Source organism: Nicotiana tabacum, chromosome 21 (genome assembly GCF_000715075.1).
Source record: "Nicotiana tabacum cultivar K326 chromosome 21, ASM71507v2, whole genome shotgun sequence".
Lineage (NCBI taxonomy): Eukaryota > Viridiplantae > Streptophyta > Magnoliopsida > Solanales > Solanaceae > Nicotiana > Nicotiana tabacum.
In genome coordinates this window covers 99,330,955-99,346,944 of record NC_134100.1, presented here as the reverse complement: position 1 = coordinate 99,346,944, position 15,990 = coordinate 99,330,955, and the positions used below count along the sequence as shown (strand labels likewise).

General features: G+C 39.4%; 1 protein-coding gene across 1 annotated transcript; it reads left to right on the top strand.

Annotated features, from left to right (window-relative positions):
- Positions 1-1,475: 1,475 nt before the first annotated feature.
- Positions 1,476-4,484, top strand: LOC107809341 (temperature-induced lipocalin-1). Its single transcript, XM_016633944.2, has 2 exons — positions 1,476-2,008; positions 4,121-4,484. The coding sequence occupies exons 1-2, from the start codon at positions 1,637-1,639 to the stop codon at positions 4,304-4,306; spliced, it is 558 nt and encodes a 185-aa protein (XP_016489430.1). The 5' UTR covers positions 1,476-1,636; the 3' UTR covers positions 4,307-4,484.
- Positions 4,485-15,990: the final 11,506 nt, after the last annotated feature.

Sequence of the window (15,990 nt, the reverse complement as noted above, 5' to 3'; positions counted from 1 at the left end):
AAAGTACTCGTTGGAAAAAAGTACTTTTTCTATTTCAGGAAAAGAAAATACTTAATTTGTTGAAATGAAAAGAAAATATTTTTTACACATGAAAAAAAAGTAATCGTTTTGTTGAAATGAAATAAAATACTTTTACTACATCATGAAAAGAATATACTTATTTTGTTGGAAAAAAGTACTCTATCTACAACATGAAAAGAATGTACTCTTAATAATAGTTTTATTTAGGGTGGGTGGTGGGCGAGGTTGGCGTGGGTGGGTGGGGTGGGTGTGGTGGAGGGTAGGGATGGTTTGGGGTGGGGTGGTGGGGATGAGAATAGGGTGGAGAGGGTTGAAAAATATTTTTCCTTGTTTTGATAGGGAAAACATTTTCCTCCAATTGGAGAAAAATGAGTTCGCGAGGAAAATGTTTTCCAAAATATTTAAGCCAACCAAACATGAGAAAACTAGAAAATATTTTACTTCGTACCAAATACACCCTAATTAAGTCTTATTGGACAAAGTTGTCTAGTGGGGGTAGGGGTGTTCGTCGGTCGGTACAGTACGGTATTTAGACATTTCGGTTCGGTATTTTCGATATTCGGTTTCTTAAAATGCTATACCAATATCGTACCTAATTAAATTCGGCATGGTTAGATTTTTCTCCTTTCAGTTTCGATTTATTCGGTTCGATAACTTCGGTTTATTCGATTTGAATATTAATTAGTGCATAGAGTGAGAGACTCTAATATTCTTAATTAAAGTACTCAAAAGTACAAAACTAAAAATATTTATTGACAAAAGTTTTTTCCAAAACCAACAAATATCAACCGAGAGAGATAAAATTGTACATAAATGAATAAATTTGATCAATATAAATGTTTGTTACTTGCTTATAGTTAATTGATGAACTTGGAGAATAAAGGAAAGTAAAATTTTAGATTTTTTATATTTATATTATAATTAATAATATGTGAATTATGTAATATAATATATATTTCGGTACGGTATCGGTATTTCGATATTTCATTTTAAAATACCAAATACCATACCTAATGCCAATTTTTTTTAAAACTTAAATCAAATACCATATCGAATATCAAATACCAAAATTCTTAGTTTCGGTACGGTAATTTGATATTTATCAAATTATGCACGACAGTCGATAGCTACGAGTTTAGGAGCAACTGAAGGAACGAGCAATTTTAAAAGAAAATGAATAATTAAAATGTGAACTAATTGCAGCTAAATATCTTAAAATATTAACCAGCAATTTAACCTATATTGTAAGTAACATACTACACATGTTAAAAATTCGTTGAATAAAATAAAATAATCTTTATATTAATAGTATATATAAAACTTAAATCATTACATGTGGAATGAGTAAATATCTTTTAAACTAAACTTAAAAAGAAAAGAAAAGAAATCTGCTACTAGATGTTATGATAATATATTTTGTTTTAAAATGTAAGGTCCTTAAATATCCACGGTCTGTCCCATAATATGAATTTCACCCTTCTCCTTTATACAGATTAACAGACCCTCTATCAAGAAACCAAATCCTTAAGCAAAGCAAAATCCTCGCTACAGAAAGATCCCAAACCCGATTTTCTTTCTCCAAACCCAAAATTTTGAAAATCCCATTTGTTAAAAAATGGCCACAAAAGTAATGGAGGTTGTGAAAAAACTTGATGTAGAAAAGTACATGGGAAGATGGTATGAAATTGCTTCATTCCCATCAAGATTTCAGCCCAAAAATGGTGTAAACACAAGGGCTACTTACACTCTGAACCCAGATGGTACAGTGCATGTGCTAAATGAGACATGGTCTGATGGTAAAAGAGGTTATATTGAAGGCACTGCTTATAAATCTGATCCTAAAAGTGATGAGGCTAAATTAAAAGTCAAGTTTTATGTTCCACCTTTCTTGCCTATTATTCCTGTTACTGGGGATTATTGGGTTCTTCACATTGATGAGAATTACAATTATGCTTTGATTGGTCAGCCTAGTAGGAATTATCTTTGGGTAAGTGCGCTATCAACCTTTAATATTTAAAGTTTTTGTCTTTGCTCTTTGATATAAAAATTGGTTGAGTTTTTATTAAGTAGAAGTGAAATAAACGTAAATCTGCCTAACCTTTGATGGGCAGAGTTACTCGGTTACTGTGTTGGTGGGAGGTAGCGGGACCGCTCCGAACTTGAACATCGAGGATCTAATATTCAATGTTATTGTCTTTGTCATTTGATATGAAAATTGGTTGAGTTTTTATTAAGTAGATGTGAAACTTAAATCTGCCTAATCCTTGATGGGCAGAGTTATTCAGTGCATGAGTTGGTGGGAAGTAGCAGGTAACCGGTAGAATAGTCGAGGTGTTGGCAAGTTGCATCGAACATGAATATCGAGGATTTAATATTCAAAGTTATTGTCTTTGTCAATTGTCATTTGAAAATTGATATGAAAATTGGATGAGATTTTACTATGTAGATTGATATTATGTTAAAAGGGGGCGTAGTTGACTTAAAATCGCGTGGAAAAAATTGTCTTGAGAGATCTATAATCTCTTGGAATTTATGCAGACCTAGCGAAAAATAGGGTACAAGTGAAGAGAAAAATCTATATCGGTAATAACAATTAGTTAAGTTTTAGTCACGTTAATATGTTTATTATAGGTCCGGTATTTTGTAGGAGTTTTTAGTCTTGTAAGAGATTGATATGCCGGTAAAAAATGTGGAAAACTTATACAATACTTTTATTGTTTAGTCCTATTAACCTTTGATATTCAAAGTTATTATCTTTGCCATTTGATGTACAAATTGTTTTGAGTTTTGAATACTGAATTGTTTGTGTGATTCAGAAAGTGAGTCTTGTTTTGTGTTGTTTTTCCTTCCGTTTCAAAATCCTGGTAAATGTATGAAAAAGTGATAATATATGTCTATATCTCTTTTGTATAAGATGATAAGGGTAGAATTTCAGAGGCTGAAATAGAAATTTGGGGGAAACCATTTGACTTTAACCATCCTTCTCCTAAAACAAAGAAGATTGATCATTTGTTATCTGTTGGTATCAGTTGAAATTAACAGAAATTGTCACATTTTGCTTAGATACAAGTATCTTCTTTGAAATTCAGAGGTTGAAGCAAAGCTGAGAAAATCCCTTCGAAATTTAACCCTCCCTCCCTCTCCCTCACCCCCCACCAGAATAAAAAAATGACCGGAGAAAATCCTTCCTTATAGATATTTGTATGTTCTATGCAATAGTGAATGCATAGTGAGATGAACAAATTGCTAAAGAAGTAGTGCTCTAGGTCTATAACTTGAGAAGGCTCTTAGTAGCTATGTTGCGCGGACTCTCCAAAATGATGTCGCACCCATGTCGGATCCTCCTAAAATACACTACTTTTGGAGGATCCAACACGCACCCAGCTACATTTTCGTAGAGTCCGAGCAACATAGCGGAGTAGTAGTATTTCATTTGTTATTTGTCGATCATTGAAACTAGCATTCAATGACCGAGTCTATGAACATTTTGTCTTTTCTTTTCATAGTTATGTTGATCTGCTTGCAGTTGTAATTTTCTTGAAGAGTTATATCAAGTCTGTGATACCTTTAGTTCTTCCGAGTCTGATACCTTAGTTGCATGAAGCAATAAAGGTATAGAACTTGGATTATAATTTGCGGCATCTCAATTTTGCAGTTAAAATTTTGTGAATGCTCTTTCTGTTCAGCATGCTCATCCCATTTGATCTCATTTGAGCTTCCCCTTTCATAAGATCTTGGACGTGCCATCGACATTATATGCTCCATTGATCTATTTCTCAGAAAACCAGCTATATTGGACTACCTCGCTTGACTAGAAAAGCATAACGAGGAATGTATCTCTATTTAATATGCTAATTCTTTTCTGCCTTTTTCTCTTCCTATTGAAACGAATATCGTTTACTAAGAGAACATTAGGCATCATTCTCCCATATCCAATTCCTAAACTTTTGTTCCATGAAAGTATATTCAGTTACACATAGAGCATTCTTGTATTTCAATCCTTCTGTTTGTTAGGTTACGAAATGTGCATATTTTTTTTTTTTTTATGGATTCTTGTTTTCTGGCTTAACAAAATGTATCTGGCGTCGCTTGTGAGCAGATATTATGTAGGCAAAATTCTCTTGATGATGAGATATACAACCAGCTTGTTGAGAAGGCTAAAGAAGAAGGCTATGATGTGAGCAAGCTACACAAGACACAACACACTAATCCCCCACCAGAGAATGATGATGCCCCCAAAGACACTAAAGGAATTTGGTGGATCAAATCAATCCTTGGAAAGTAGGCAAATGCAGTACAATGGTGAAAAAAGAACTACCTAAAGACCAGTAAAATGAGTGTTTAAAAACAGTCTTTTGCGATATGCTAAATGTTTAAGCTTATGTTTTTGGAAGTCTTTTGCCTCTGGAACTTTATAAAGTTGATAGTATCAATAGTATGTGATAAGCATTTGAATTCTGTGTGAATTGTTTTGTTTTGTTTTGGGTTCACCCATCCGACGTGCGGAACTCAAATCCAAATCGGGTGGATCTTTATCCGGAGTAGAGCATAAACCTAAAAAGATGAAACAGACCCACCGACTAATCGGGATTCACATTGTAAAAAGCCTACTGTGGGGGAGTATAAGCTCACCCGTTGAGGTCCGGCTAATTGGATCGCATTGTAGAAAGCCCCATTGTGGGGAGTTTTAGCGCTCCCTATCAAAGGGGATTATTCTCAGGTCGGACCCGTTACCTTTGGTCTAAGGTTGAAAGAATCTCTATCCTTGGTCGCCTGTGTGAAATGTTGATTCTTTACGTATTCTTTGACAATGAAGGTTCTTGGATACAAGCAAAGTGGGATTTCATGTCAATATTTGGTATTGGTAACTTAGTGTTGAAGCATTAAAGCAAAGGGACCATATGTTTGTTGGATTAGACATTTGGTGCAGGTGCACTCACTGTATTCTGCTTGAAAGTTAATCTATAATGTAATTGAAACTTAAAATGTGTATACTCGTATCATGTCATTGTCACAAAGAAATAGTAGATGCAACAATATCAGTAACACTTTTGAAGATCTTTTGAAATTTAGGTACAACTATTATAATTTATGAGCTTAGCATAATTGTCATAATTACTCCTATTTATTACTTTCATTTTCACTTATTGTTCTAGCATTGACGACGATAACAATAACAATATACTCAGTATAATCTCACAAGTGAGGTCTGGGGAGGGTAGTGTGTACGCAGATCTTACCCCTACCTGGGGAGGTAGAGAGGTTGTTTCCGACTAGCATTGATGATGATATTTATCATATATAGGAGCACTGACTTTTAGACCAGTGTCGTAAGACAAGTCGTTGTTCAGGCTGGGACCATGGGTGGAGCTAGTTGGGCGGAAGGAGGTTCAGTCAACCCTGTTTGAAAAAAAATGATGTTGCGCAGGCCAATTATTTTTTCTATGTATATATATTACATGTCGAATTCCCATAACTTTTAAACGTGTTTTTTTAATTTTATTTTGAATCTCCTAGTGAACGAGAAACAATCATGGAGAGTAAGGCCTATTGTTCATTAGGTCGTTTCTGATGGGCCCACAAAATTTTAGGCTACTCTGGGCCGGTCGCATAACACAAACATTTGGGAATCGTCCTAAATTCCTGTTTTATGGCCATAAAACGCCAAAAAAATGAGGAACGGTCATGACTAAGCGACGACTATTGTTCATTAGGTCGCTTTTGATGGGCCCAAAAAATATTAGGAGATGTGTGGCCGGTCACCCGAATTCATGCAGATGGTGTGGCATACGAAAATATGAAAATCGTCCTGAATTCCTATTTTATGGCCCTAAAACGCCAGAAAACGATAAATGTTAGCGCAAAGCGAAAACTATTGTTCATTAGGTCATTTTTTATGTGCCTGCAAAATTTTAGAAGATTCGGGGTCCGTCACCCGAATTCAGATGGCGTGGACTGTAGCACACGTAGATCTAAGAATCGTCTTGAATTCCTGTTTTATGACCCTAAAACGCCAAAAACCGAGGAACAGTCATGATTAAGCGATGACTATTGTTCATTAGGTCGCTTTTGATGGGTCCGAAAAATATTAGGAGACATGGCCGGTCACCCGAATACATACATATGGCATGGACTATAGCATACGAAAATATGAAAATCGTCCTGAATTCCTATTGTCCAAAAATATAAAAAATGGGGAACGATCATGGCAAAACGATTATTACTGTTCATTAGGTCATTTTTTATGGGCCCACAAAATTTTAGAAGATACGAGGCCGGTCACCCAAATTCATGCAAATGACGTGGACTATAACATACGAAAATATGGGAACCGTTCTGAATTCCTAATTTATGGCCCTAAAATACCAAAATTGAGGAACGGTCATGGCGAAACAATGACTATTGTTCATTAGGTCATTTTTGATGGGCTCGCAAAATATTAGAGATTCAGGGGCGGTCGCCCGAATTCATGCAAATGGCGGGGGCTGTAGCACACGAAAATATGAGAATCGTGTGAATTCATTTTTTATAGCCCTAAAATGAAAAACTAGGAATGGTCATGGCGAGGCGATGACTATTATTTCTTAGGTCATTTTTTATTGGCCGATAAAATTTTAGGCGATCCGAGTCCCGTTGTCCGAACCCATGCAAAAGGCGTAGGCTATCACATACGAAAATTTGAGAATCGGGCATAATTCCAGTTTTATGGCCCTAAAATACCAAAAAATGAGGAACGGTCATGGCGAGACAATGACTGTTGTTCCTTAGGTCCTTTTTGGTGGTCCTGTAAAATTTTAGCCGATCCGGGTCCGGTTATCCGAACACATACAGATAGTGTGGGCTATAGCACACAAACTTCTAGAAATCAGGTAGAATTCCAGTTTTATGGCCCTAAAACACCAAAAAATGAGGAACGATCATGGCGATGCGATGACTATTATTTCTTAGGTTGTTTGTGATGGGCTAGTAAAATTTTAGGCGATGCGGGTCCGATCGCCCTGACCCATGTAGATGGCGTGGGCTATAACATACGAAAATCTGGGAATCAGACGAAATTTTAGTTTTATGGCCCTAAAACGCAAAACAAAAACGAGGAACGATTATGGCGAGGCTATGACTATTGTTCCTTAGGTCATTTTTCATGGGCCGGCAAAGTTTTTAAGTGATCCGGGTCTGATCGCCTGTACCCATTCAGATGGTGTAGGCTATAGAAAAAGAAAATCTAGGAGTCGGACGAAATTTCAGTTTTATGGCCCTAAATGCCAAAAAATGAGGAACGGTTATGATGAGGCGATGACTATCTCTCCTTAGGTCATTTTTTATGGGCAAGCAAAATTTTAGGCGATCGGTGTCCGACGGCCGGGCCCATGCAGGTGGCGTGGGCTATAATAGCACACCAAAATCTTGGAATCGGGAATAATTCTAGTTTTATGGCCCTAAAACACCAAAACACGAGGAACAATCATGGTGAGGCGATGACTATTGTTTCTTAGGTCATTTTTGATAGGCTGACAAAATTTTAGACAATCATGGTCCGGGAGATCAGACTTATGCAGATGGCGTGAGCTATAACACATAGAAATCTGGGAATCGGGCGGAATTTCTATTTTATGGTGCTAAAATGTGAAAAAATTAGGAACGGTTATGGCGAGGTGATAACTATTATTTCTTAGGTTGTATTTTATTGGGTGGTAAAATTTTAGGCTATCCAAGTCCGATCGCCCGGACCTATTAAGATAGCGTGGGCTATAACACTCGAAAATTTGAAAATCGGGCGAAATTCCAATTTATGGCCCTAAAACACCAAAAAAAGAGGAACGACCATGGCTAGGTGATGACTATTCTTTCGTAGGTCATTTTTGATGGTCCGTCAAAATTTTAGGCGATCCGGGTCCATTCGCCCGGACCTATGAAGATGGCGTGAGTTATAGCACACGAAAATTTGGGAATCGAACGGAATTCTAGTTTTGTGGCGCTAAAACGCCAAAAAAATGAGGAACGGTCATGGAGAGACGATGACTATTGTTAATTCATTTTTTATAGACCGACAAACTTTTAGACGAACTGGGTCCAGTTGCCTGGATCTATGCAGATGGCGTGGGCTATACACATAAAAATTTAGGAATCGAGCAGAATTCAAGTTTTTTGGCCCTAAAATGCCAATAAATAAGGAACGGTCATGGCAAGGCAATGACTATTGTTCCTTAGGTCATTTTTTATGGGGCGACAAAATTTTAGGCGATCCGGGTCCGATCGTCCTGACCCATGCACGTGGCGTGGGCTATAGCACATAAAAATCTAAGAATCGGGAGAAATTTCAGTTTTATGGCCCTAAAACGCCAAAAATCATGGACGGTCATGGCGAAGTGATAACTATTATTCTTTAGGTCATTTTTTATGGGTCGCTAAAATTTTAGGTTATTCGGGTTCGGTCATCGGATGCATGCAAATAGCGTAGGCTATGAAAATCGGGCGGATTTTCAGTTTTATGACCCTAAAATACCAAAAATCGAGAAACGTTCATGGATAAGCGATAATTATTATTTCTTAGGTCATTTTTGATGGGGAGGCAAAATTTTAAGCGATTCGGGTCCTGTCGCCCAGATGCATACAGATGGCGTGGGCTATAGCATACGAAAATCTGAGAATCGGCCAAAATTCAAGTTTTATGGACCTAAAATGCCAAAAAATAAGGAACGGTCATGGCAAAGCGATGGCTATTATTTCTTAGGTCATTTTTGATAGGCCGGCAAAATTTTAGGCGATTCGGGTCTTGTCACCCGGATGCATGCAGATGGCATAGCCTATAGCATACGAAAATCTGTGAATCGGGCAGATTTTTAGTTTTATGGACCTAAAATGCCAAAAAATGAGTAACGCTCATGGGGAAGCGATGATTATTGTTTCTTACGTTATTTTTTATAGTCCGACAATATTTTAGGCGATTTGGGTCCAGTTGCCCGAATGCATACAAATGGCGTGGACTATAGCACACGAAAATATGAGAATCGAGCAAAATTCCAATTCTATGGCCCTAAAACGCCAAAAAATGGGGAACGACCACGGTGAAGCGATGACTATTGTTCCTTAAGTTATTTTTTATGGACCGGCAAAATGTTAGGCGATCCGGGTACCTATACAAATGGCATGGATTATAACACACGAAAATCTGAGAATCGTGCAAAATTCCTATTTTATGGCCCTAAAATGCCATAAAATGAGGAACGGTCATGGCGAGGCGATGGCTATTGATCCTTAGGTCACTTTTGATGGGCATGCAAAATTTTAGGCAATCAGAGTCTAGTCGTCCAGACCCATACAAAATTTGGGAATCAAGCGAAATTCCAGTTTTATAGCCCTAAAATGCTAAAAAATGAGGAAGGGGGATGGCGAGGCAACGACTATTGTTCCTTAGGTCATTTTTATGGGCGGACAAAATTTTAGGTAATCCGGGTCCTGTCGCCCGGACCCATGCAGATGGAGTGGGCTATAACACTCGAAAATCTAAGAGTCGGGCGAAATTCCAAATTTATGGCCCTAAATGCCAAAAAATAAGAAACAGTTATGGTGACATGATTACTATTGTTCCTTAGATATTTTTTGATGGGTCGGCAAAATTTTAGGTGATCCGGGTCTGGTAACGTGGACCCATGCAGCTAGTGTGGGCTATAGCATACGAAAATATGGGATTTGGGCGAAATTCCAGTTTTATGGCCTTAAAACGCCAAAAAATGAGGATCGTTCATGACGAGGCTATGACTATTTTTTCTTAGGTTGCATTTGATAGGACAGCAAAATTTTAGTTGATTTCGGTCTGGTCGCCCGGATTCATGCTGATGGTGTGAGCTATAGCTCATGAAAATCTAGGAATCAGGCAGAATTCTAATTTTATGGCCCTAAAACTCCAAAAAATGAGGAACGGTCATGGCGAGGTGATGACTATTGTTCCTTAGGTTGTTTTTGATGGGCCGGCAAAATTTTAGGCGATTCGGGCCCGGTCGTCTGGAACCATGCCGACTATAGCACACGAATTAGAAAATTTAGGAATCGGGCGAAATTCTAGTTTTATGGCCCTAAAATGCCGAAAAATAAGGAACAATCATGGGGAGATGATGACTATTGTTCCTTAAGTCGTTTTTGATGGGCCGGAAAAATTTTAGGCTATCTAGTTCCGGTCGCTCGGACTCTTACAGATGGCGTGGGCTATAACATTCGAAAATATAGGAATCAAGCAAAATTTCAATTTTATGACCCTAAAATGCCAAAAAATGAGGATCGATCATGCCGAGGCGATGACTATTCTTCCTTAGGTTGCTTTTGATCGGTCACCCAGACTCGTGCACATGGCGTGGGCTATATAGCATACGAAAATATTAAAATCGGGCGGAATTCCTGCTTAATGGCCATAAAAGCCACAAAACGAGAAACGATCATGGCGAGGCGATGACCGTTGTTACTAGGTAATTTTAGATGGGCCGGCAAAATTTTAGGCGATTCGGTCCGGTCGCTCAAACCCATGCAGATGGCGTGGGCTATTGCACACAAAAATCTAGTAATCGGGCGAAATTCTAATTTTTTTTGCCCTAAAATGCCAAAAATGAGGAACTCATGGTGAGGCGATGGCTATTGTCCCTTAGGTCATTTTCAATGGGCCGGAAAAATTTTAGACGATCCGGATCTGGTCGCCCGGTCCCATGTAGATGGCGTGGGCTATAGCACACAAAAATCATGAAAACAGGCGCAATTCCAATTTAATGGCCTTAAAATGCTAAAACACGAGGATCGGTCATGGCGAGGATATGACTATTCTTCCTTAGGTCATTTCTGATTGACCCACACAGATGGCGTGGGCTATAGCACACGAAAATCTGAGAATCGGACAGAATTCTAGTTTTTTGGCCCTAAAATACGGTCGCCCAGACCCATGCAGATGGCATGGGCTATAGCACATGAAAATATAGAAATCATGTGAAATTCTAGTTTTATGGCCCTAAAACGCCAAAAATGAGGATCGGTCATGACGAGGAGATAACTATTCTTCATTATGTCATATTTGATAGGTCGACAAAATTTAAGGCAATCTAGGTCCGGTCGCCCAAACCCATGTTGATTGCGTGGGTTATAGCACATAAAAATGTGGGAATCAGGCAGAATTCTAGATATATGGCCCTAAAACGTCACAAAACGAGGAACAATCATGATGAGACGATGACTATTGTTCTTTAGGTTATTTTTTATGGGCCGGCAAAATTTTAGCCTATCTGGGTCCGGTCGACCGGACCCATGCAGAGAGCTTGGGCTATAACATTCAAAAATTTAGGAATCGGGCGAAATTCAAGTTTTATGGCCCTAAAAAGTCAAAAAAAGGAACGGTCATGGCGAGACGATGACTATTGTTGCTTAGGGTCATTTTTTATCGGCCGGCAAAATATTAGGCTATCTGGGCCTGGGCGACAGTTGGCGTGGGTTATGGCATTTGAAAATCTGGGAATCATTGAAATTCCAGTTTTATGGCCCTAAAGCGTCAAAAAACGAAGAACGGTCATGGCGAGGCGATGACTATTGTTCCTTAAGTCGTTTTTATGGGCCGACAAAATTTTAAGCAATCCGGTCTAGTTGTCCGGAGCCATGCATATGGCGTGGGCTATAGCACACGAAAATCTGGGAATCGGATGAAATTCCAATTTTATGGCCCTAAAACACCAAAAAATGAGGAACGATCATCGCAAGGCAATGACTATTGTTCCTTAGGTCGTTTTTGATGGGTCGACAAAATTTTAGGCGATTCGGGTCGTGTCGCCTGGACCTATGCAGATAGCATGGTCTATAGCAAACGAAAATCTGGGAATCGGGCGGAATTCCAGTTATATGGCCCTAAAACGCCAATAACTGAGTAACGGTCATGGCGAGAAGATGATTATTGTTCCTTAGGCCGTTTTTATGGGCCGACAAAATTTTAGGTGGTGCGTGTCCGGTCGCTCGGACCCATGCAGATGACGTGGGCTATAGCACACAAAAATTTGAAAATCAGACGAAATTCCAGTTTTATGTCCCTAAATTCCAAAAAAGAGGAACGATGATGGTGTGGGCTATAACACAAGAAAATCTAAGAATCAGGAGGAATTCCTGGTTTATGGCCCTAAAAGGTCAAAATATGAGGAACAGCTATGGCGAGGCAATGACCTTGATTCCTTAAGTCATTTTTATTGGGCCGGCAAAATTTTAAAGCGATCTGTGTCTAGTTCCCTCGACCCATGCAGATGGCGTGGAGTATAACACATGAAAATCTAGGAATCATGCAGAATTCTAGTTTTATGGCTTTAAAATACCAAAAATGAGGATCGGTCATGGCGAGGCGATGACTATTATTTTTGAGGTCATTTTTGATAGGGCGACAAAATATTAGGCGATCCAGGTCCATTCGCCTGGACCAATGCAGATGGCGTGGGCTATAGCACACAAAAATCTGAGAATCAGACGGAATTCCAGTTTTTTGGCCCTAAAACGCCAGAGAATGAGGAACGATCATGGCGATGCGATAACTATTGTACCTTAGGTCATTTTTGATAGGCCTAAAAATTTTTAAGCGATCCGGGTCTGGTTGCCCGGACCGATGTAGATGGCGTGGACTATAGCACACGAAAATCTGTGAATCGGGCGAAATTCTAGTTTTATGGTCCTAAATGCCAAAAAATGAAGAACGGTCATGGTGATGCAATGACTATTTTTTCTTAGGTTGTATTTGATAGGCCAGTAAAATTTTAGGCAATCCGGGTCCGGTTTACTAGACCCATCAGATAGCGTGGCGAAAATCTAGAAATCGAAATTTTGATAGGCCATGGCGAGGCGATGACTATTCTTCCTTAGGTAGTTTTTGATAGGCCACCAAAATTTTAGGCGATCGGGGTACGGTCACCCAGAGCCATGCAGATGGCGTGGGCTATAGCACATGAAAATTTGAGAATCGGGCGGAATTCCTACTTTATGGCCCTAAAATGCCATATAACGAGGAACGATCATGACGAGACGATGACTATTGTTTCTTATGTCATTTGTGATAGGCCGGCAAAATTTTAGGCTATCCGCTCGGACCTATGCAAATGGCGTGGGCTATAGCACACGAAAATCTGGGAATCAAGCGAAATTCTAGTCTTATGGCCCTAAAACGCTAAAAACGAGGAACAGTCATGGCGAGGCAATGACTATTGTTCCTTAGGTCATTTTTTATGGGCCGAAATATTTTTAGGCGATCCAAGTCCGGGCGTCCGGACCCATGCAGATGATGTGGGTTATAGCACACAAATATTTGGGAATCGGGCGGAATTCCAACTTTATGGTCCTAAAAAGCCAAATAATGAGGAACGATCATGGAGAGGCGATGACTATTGTTCCTTATGTCATTTTTTATAGGTATAAAATTTTTTGGGTGATCCGGGTCGGTCGCCCGGAACCATGCAGATGGCGTGGGGTATAGCACACGAAAAAACTGGGAATCAGGCAGAATTCTAGTTTTATGGATCTAAAATGCCAAAAAATAAGGAATGGTCTTGGCTAGGTGATGACTATTATTCCTTAGGTCATTTTTGATGGACCGACAAAATATTAGGAGATCCGGGTCCGGTCGCACGTACCCATGCAGATGGCGTGGGCTACAGCACATGAAAATCTAGAAATCGGGCGAAATTCCAATTTTATGGTCCTAAAACGCCAAATAATGAGGAACAGTCATGGAGAAGCGATGACTATTATTCCTTAGGTTCTTTTGATGGGCCAATAAAATTTTAGGAGATTCGGGTTCGGTCGCCCGCCCCATGCAGATGGCGTGGGCTATAGCACACGAAAATCTAGGAATCATGTAGAATTAGAGTTTTATAGCCCTAAAATACCAAAAACTAACGGTCATGGAACAACGATGACTATTGTTCCTTAGGTCATTTTTTGATGGGCCGGCAAAATTTTAGGCGATTCGGGTCCGGTCGCCCAGATGCATGCAGATGACATGGACTATAGCACAACAAAATATGAATCAGACGGAATTCTAGTTTTATAGCCCTAAAACGCCAAAAAACTAGGAACGGTCATGGAGAAGCAATGACTATTGATCCTTAAGTCATTTTTTATGGGCCGTCAGAATTTTAGGTATTACGGGTCCGATCGGCCGGATGCATCGAGGTGGAAATTCCAGTTTTATGGTCCTAAAATGACAAAAATGAATAATGGTAATGTTGAAGCGATGACTATTGTTCCTTAAGTCAATTTTTATGAGCCGACAACATTTTAGGAGATTTGGGTATGGTTGTCCAGATGCATACAAATGGTGTGGGTTATAGCACAAGAAAATCTGGGAATCGGGTGGAATTCAAGTTTTATGACCCTAAAATGCCAAAACACGAGAAACACTCATGGCAGAGCGATGACTGTTGTTCCTTAGGTCATTTTTTATGGACTGGAAAATTTTTAGGCGATTCGTTTAGTCTCCTAGATTCATGTCGATGGCATGGGCTATATAAGCACTCGAAAATCTGAGAATCTGGCGGAATTTCAGTTTTATGGCGCTAATACGCCAAAAAATGAGAATCAGTCATGGCGAGGCGATGACTATTCTCCCTTAGTTAGTTTTTGATAGACTATCAAAATTTTAGACGATCCCGGTCACCCAGAGACATGCAGGTGGCGTGGGCTATAGCATATGAAAATTTGAGAATCAGACGGAATTTCTTTTTTATGGCCCTAAAATGTCATAAAACGAGGAACGATCATGACGAGACGATGACTATTATTCCTTAGGTCATTTGTGATAGGCCGGCAAAATTTTAGGCTGTCCGGGTCTAGTCATCCGGACCCATGCAAATGGCGTGGGCTATAGCATACGAAAATCTAGGAATCAAGCAGAATTCTAGTTTTATGACCCTAAATCGCTAAAAACGAGGAACGATCATGGCGAGGCGATGACAATTGTTCCTTAGGTCATTTTTGTAGGCCTAAATAGTTTTAGGCGATCCAGGTCCGGGCACGCGGACTCATGTAGATGATGTGGGCTATAGCACACGAATATCTGAGAATCGGGCAGAATTCCAATTTTATGGCCCTAAAACGCCAAAAATGAGGGACGATCATGGAGAGGCGATGACTATTATTCCTTATGTTATTTTTTATAGGTCGGCAAAATTTTGGGTGATCCGTGTTCGATCGCCCGGACTTATTCAGATGGCGTGGGCTATAGCACACGAAAAACTAGAAATCAGGCGGAATTCTAGTTTTATGGCCCTAAAATGCCAAAAAATAAGGAACGGTCTTGGTCAGGCGATGAATATTGTTCCTTAGGTCATTTTTGATGGACCGATAAAATATTAGGAGATCCGGGTCCGGTCGCACGTACCCATGCTAATGGTGTGGGCTACAACACACGAAAATCTAGAAATCGAGTGAAATTCCAGTTTTATAGCCCTAAAACGCCAAATAACAAGGAACAATCATAGCTAAGCAAAAACAATTGTTCCTTAGGTTATTTTTGATGGGCCGATAAAATTTTAGGAGATTCGGGTCCGGTCGCCCGACCCATGCAGATGGTGTGGGCTATAGCACACGAAAATCTATAAATCATGTAGAATTAGATTTTTATAGCCCTAAAATACCAAAAACTGAGGAACGGTCATAGCGCAGCGATGACTATTATTCCTTAGGTCATTTTTGATGGGCCGACAAAAATTTAGGCGATTCGGGTCCGGTTGCCCGGATGCATGCAGATGGCATGGACTATAGCACAACAAAATATGAATCGGGCAGAATTCTAGTTTTATAGCCCTAAATGTCAAAAAACTAGAAAAGATCATGGCGAAACAATGACTATTGATCCTTAGGTCATTTTTTATGGGCAGTTAAAATTTTAGGTGTTACGGGTCCGATCGGTCGGATGCATCCAGGTGAAAATTTCAGTTTTATGGTCCTAAAATGACAAAAAATGAGTTA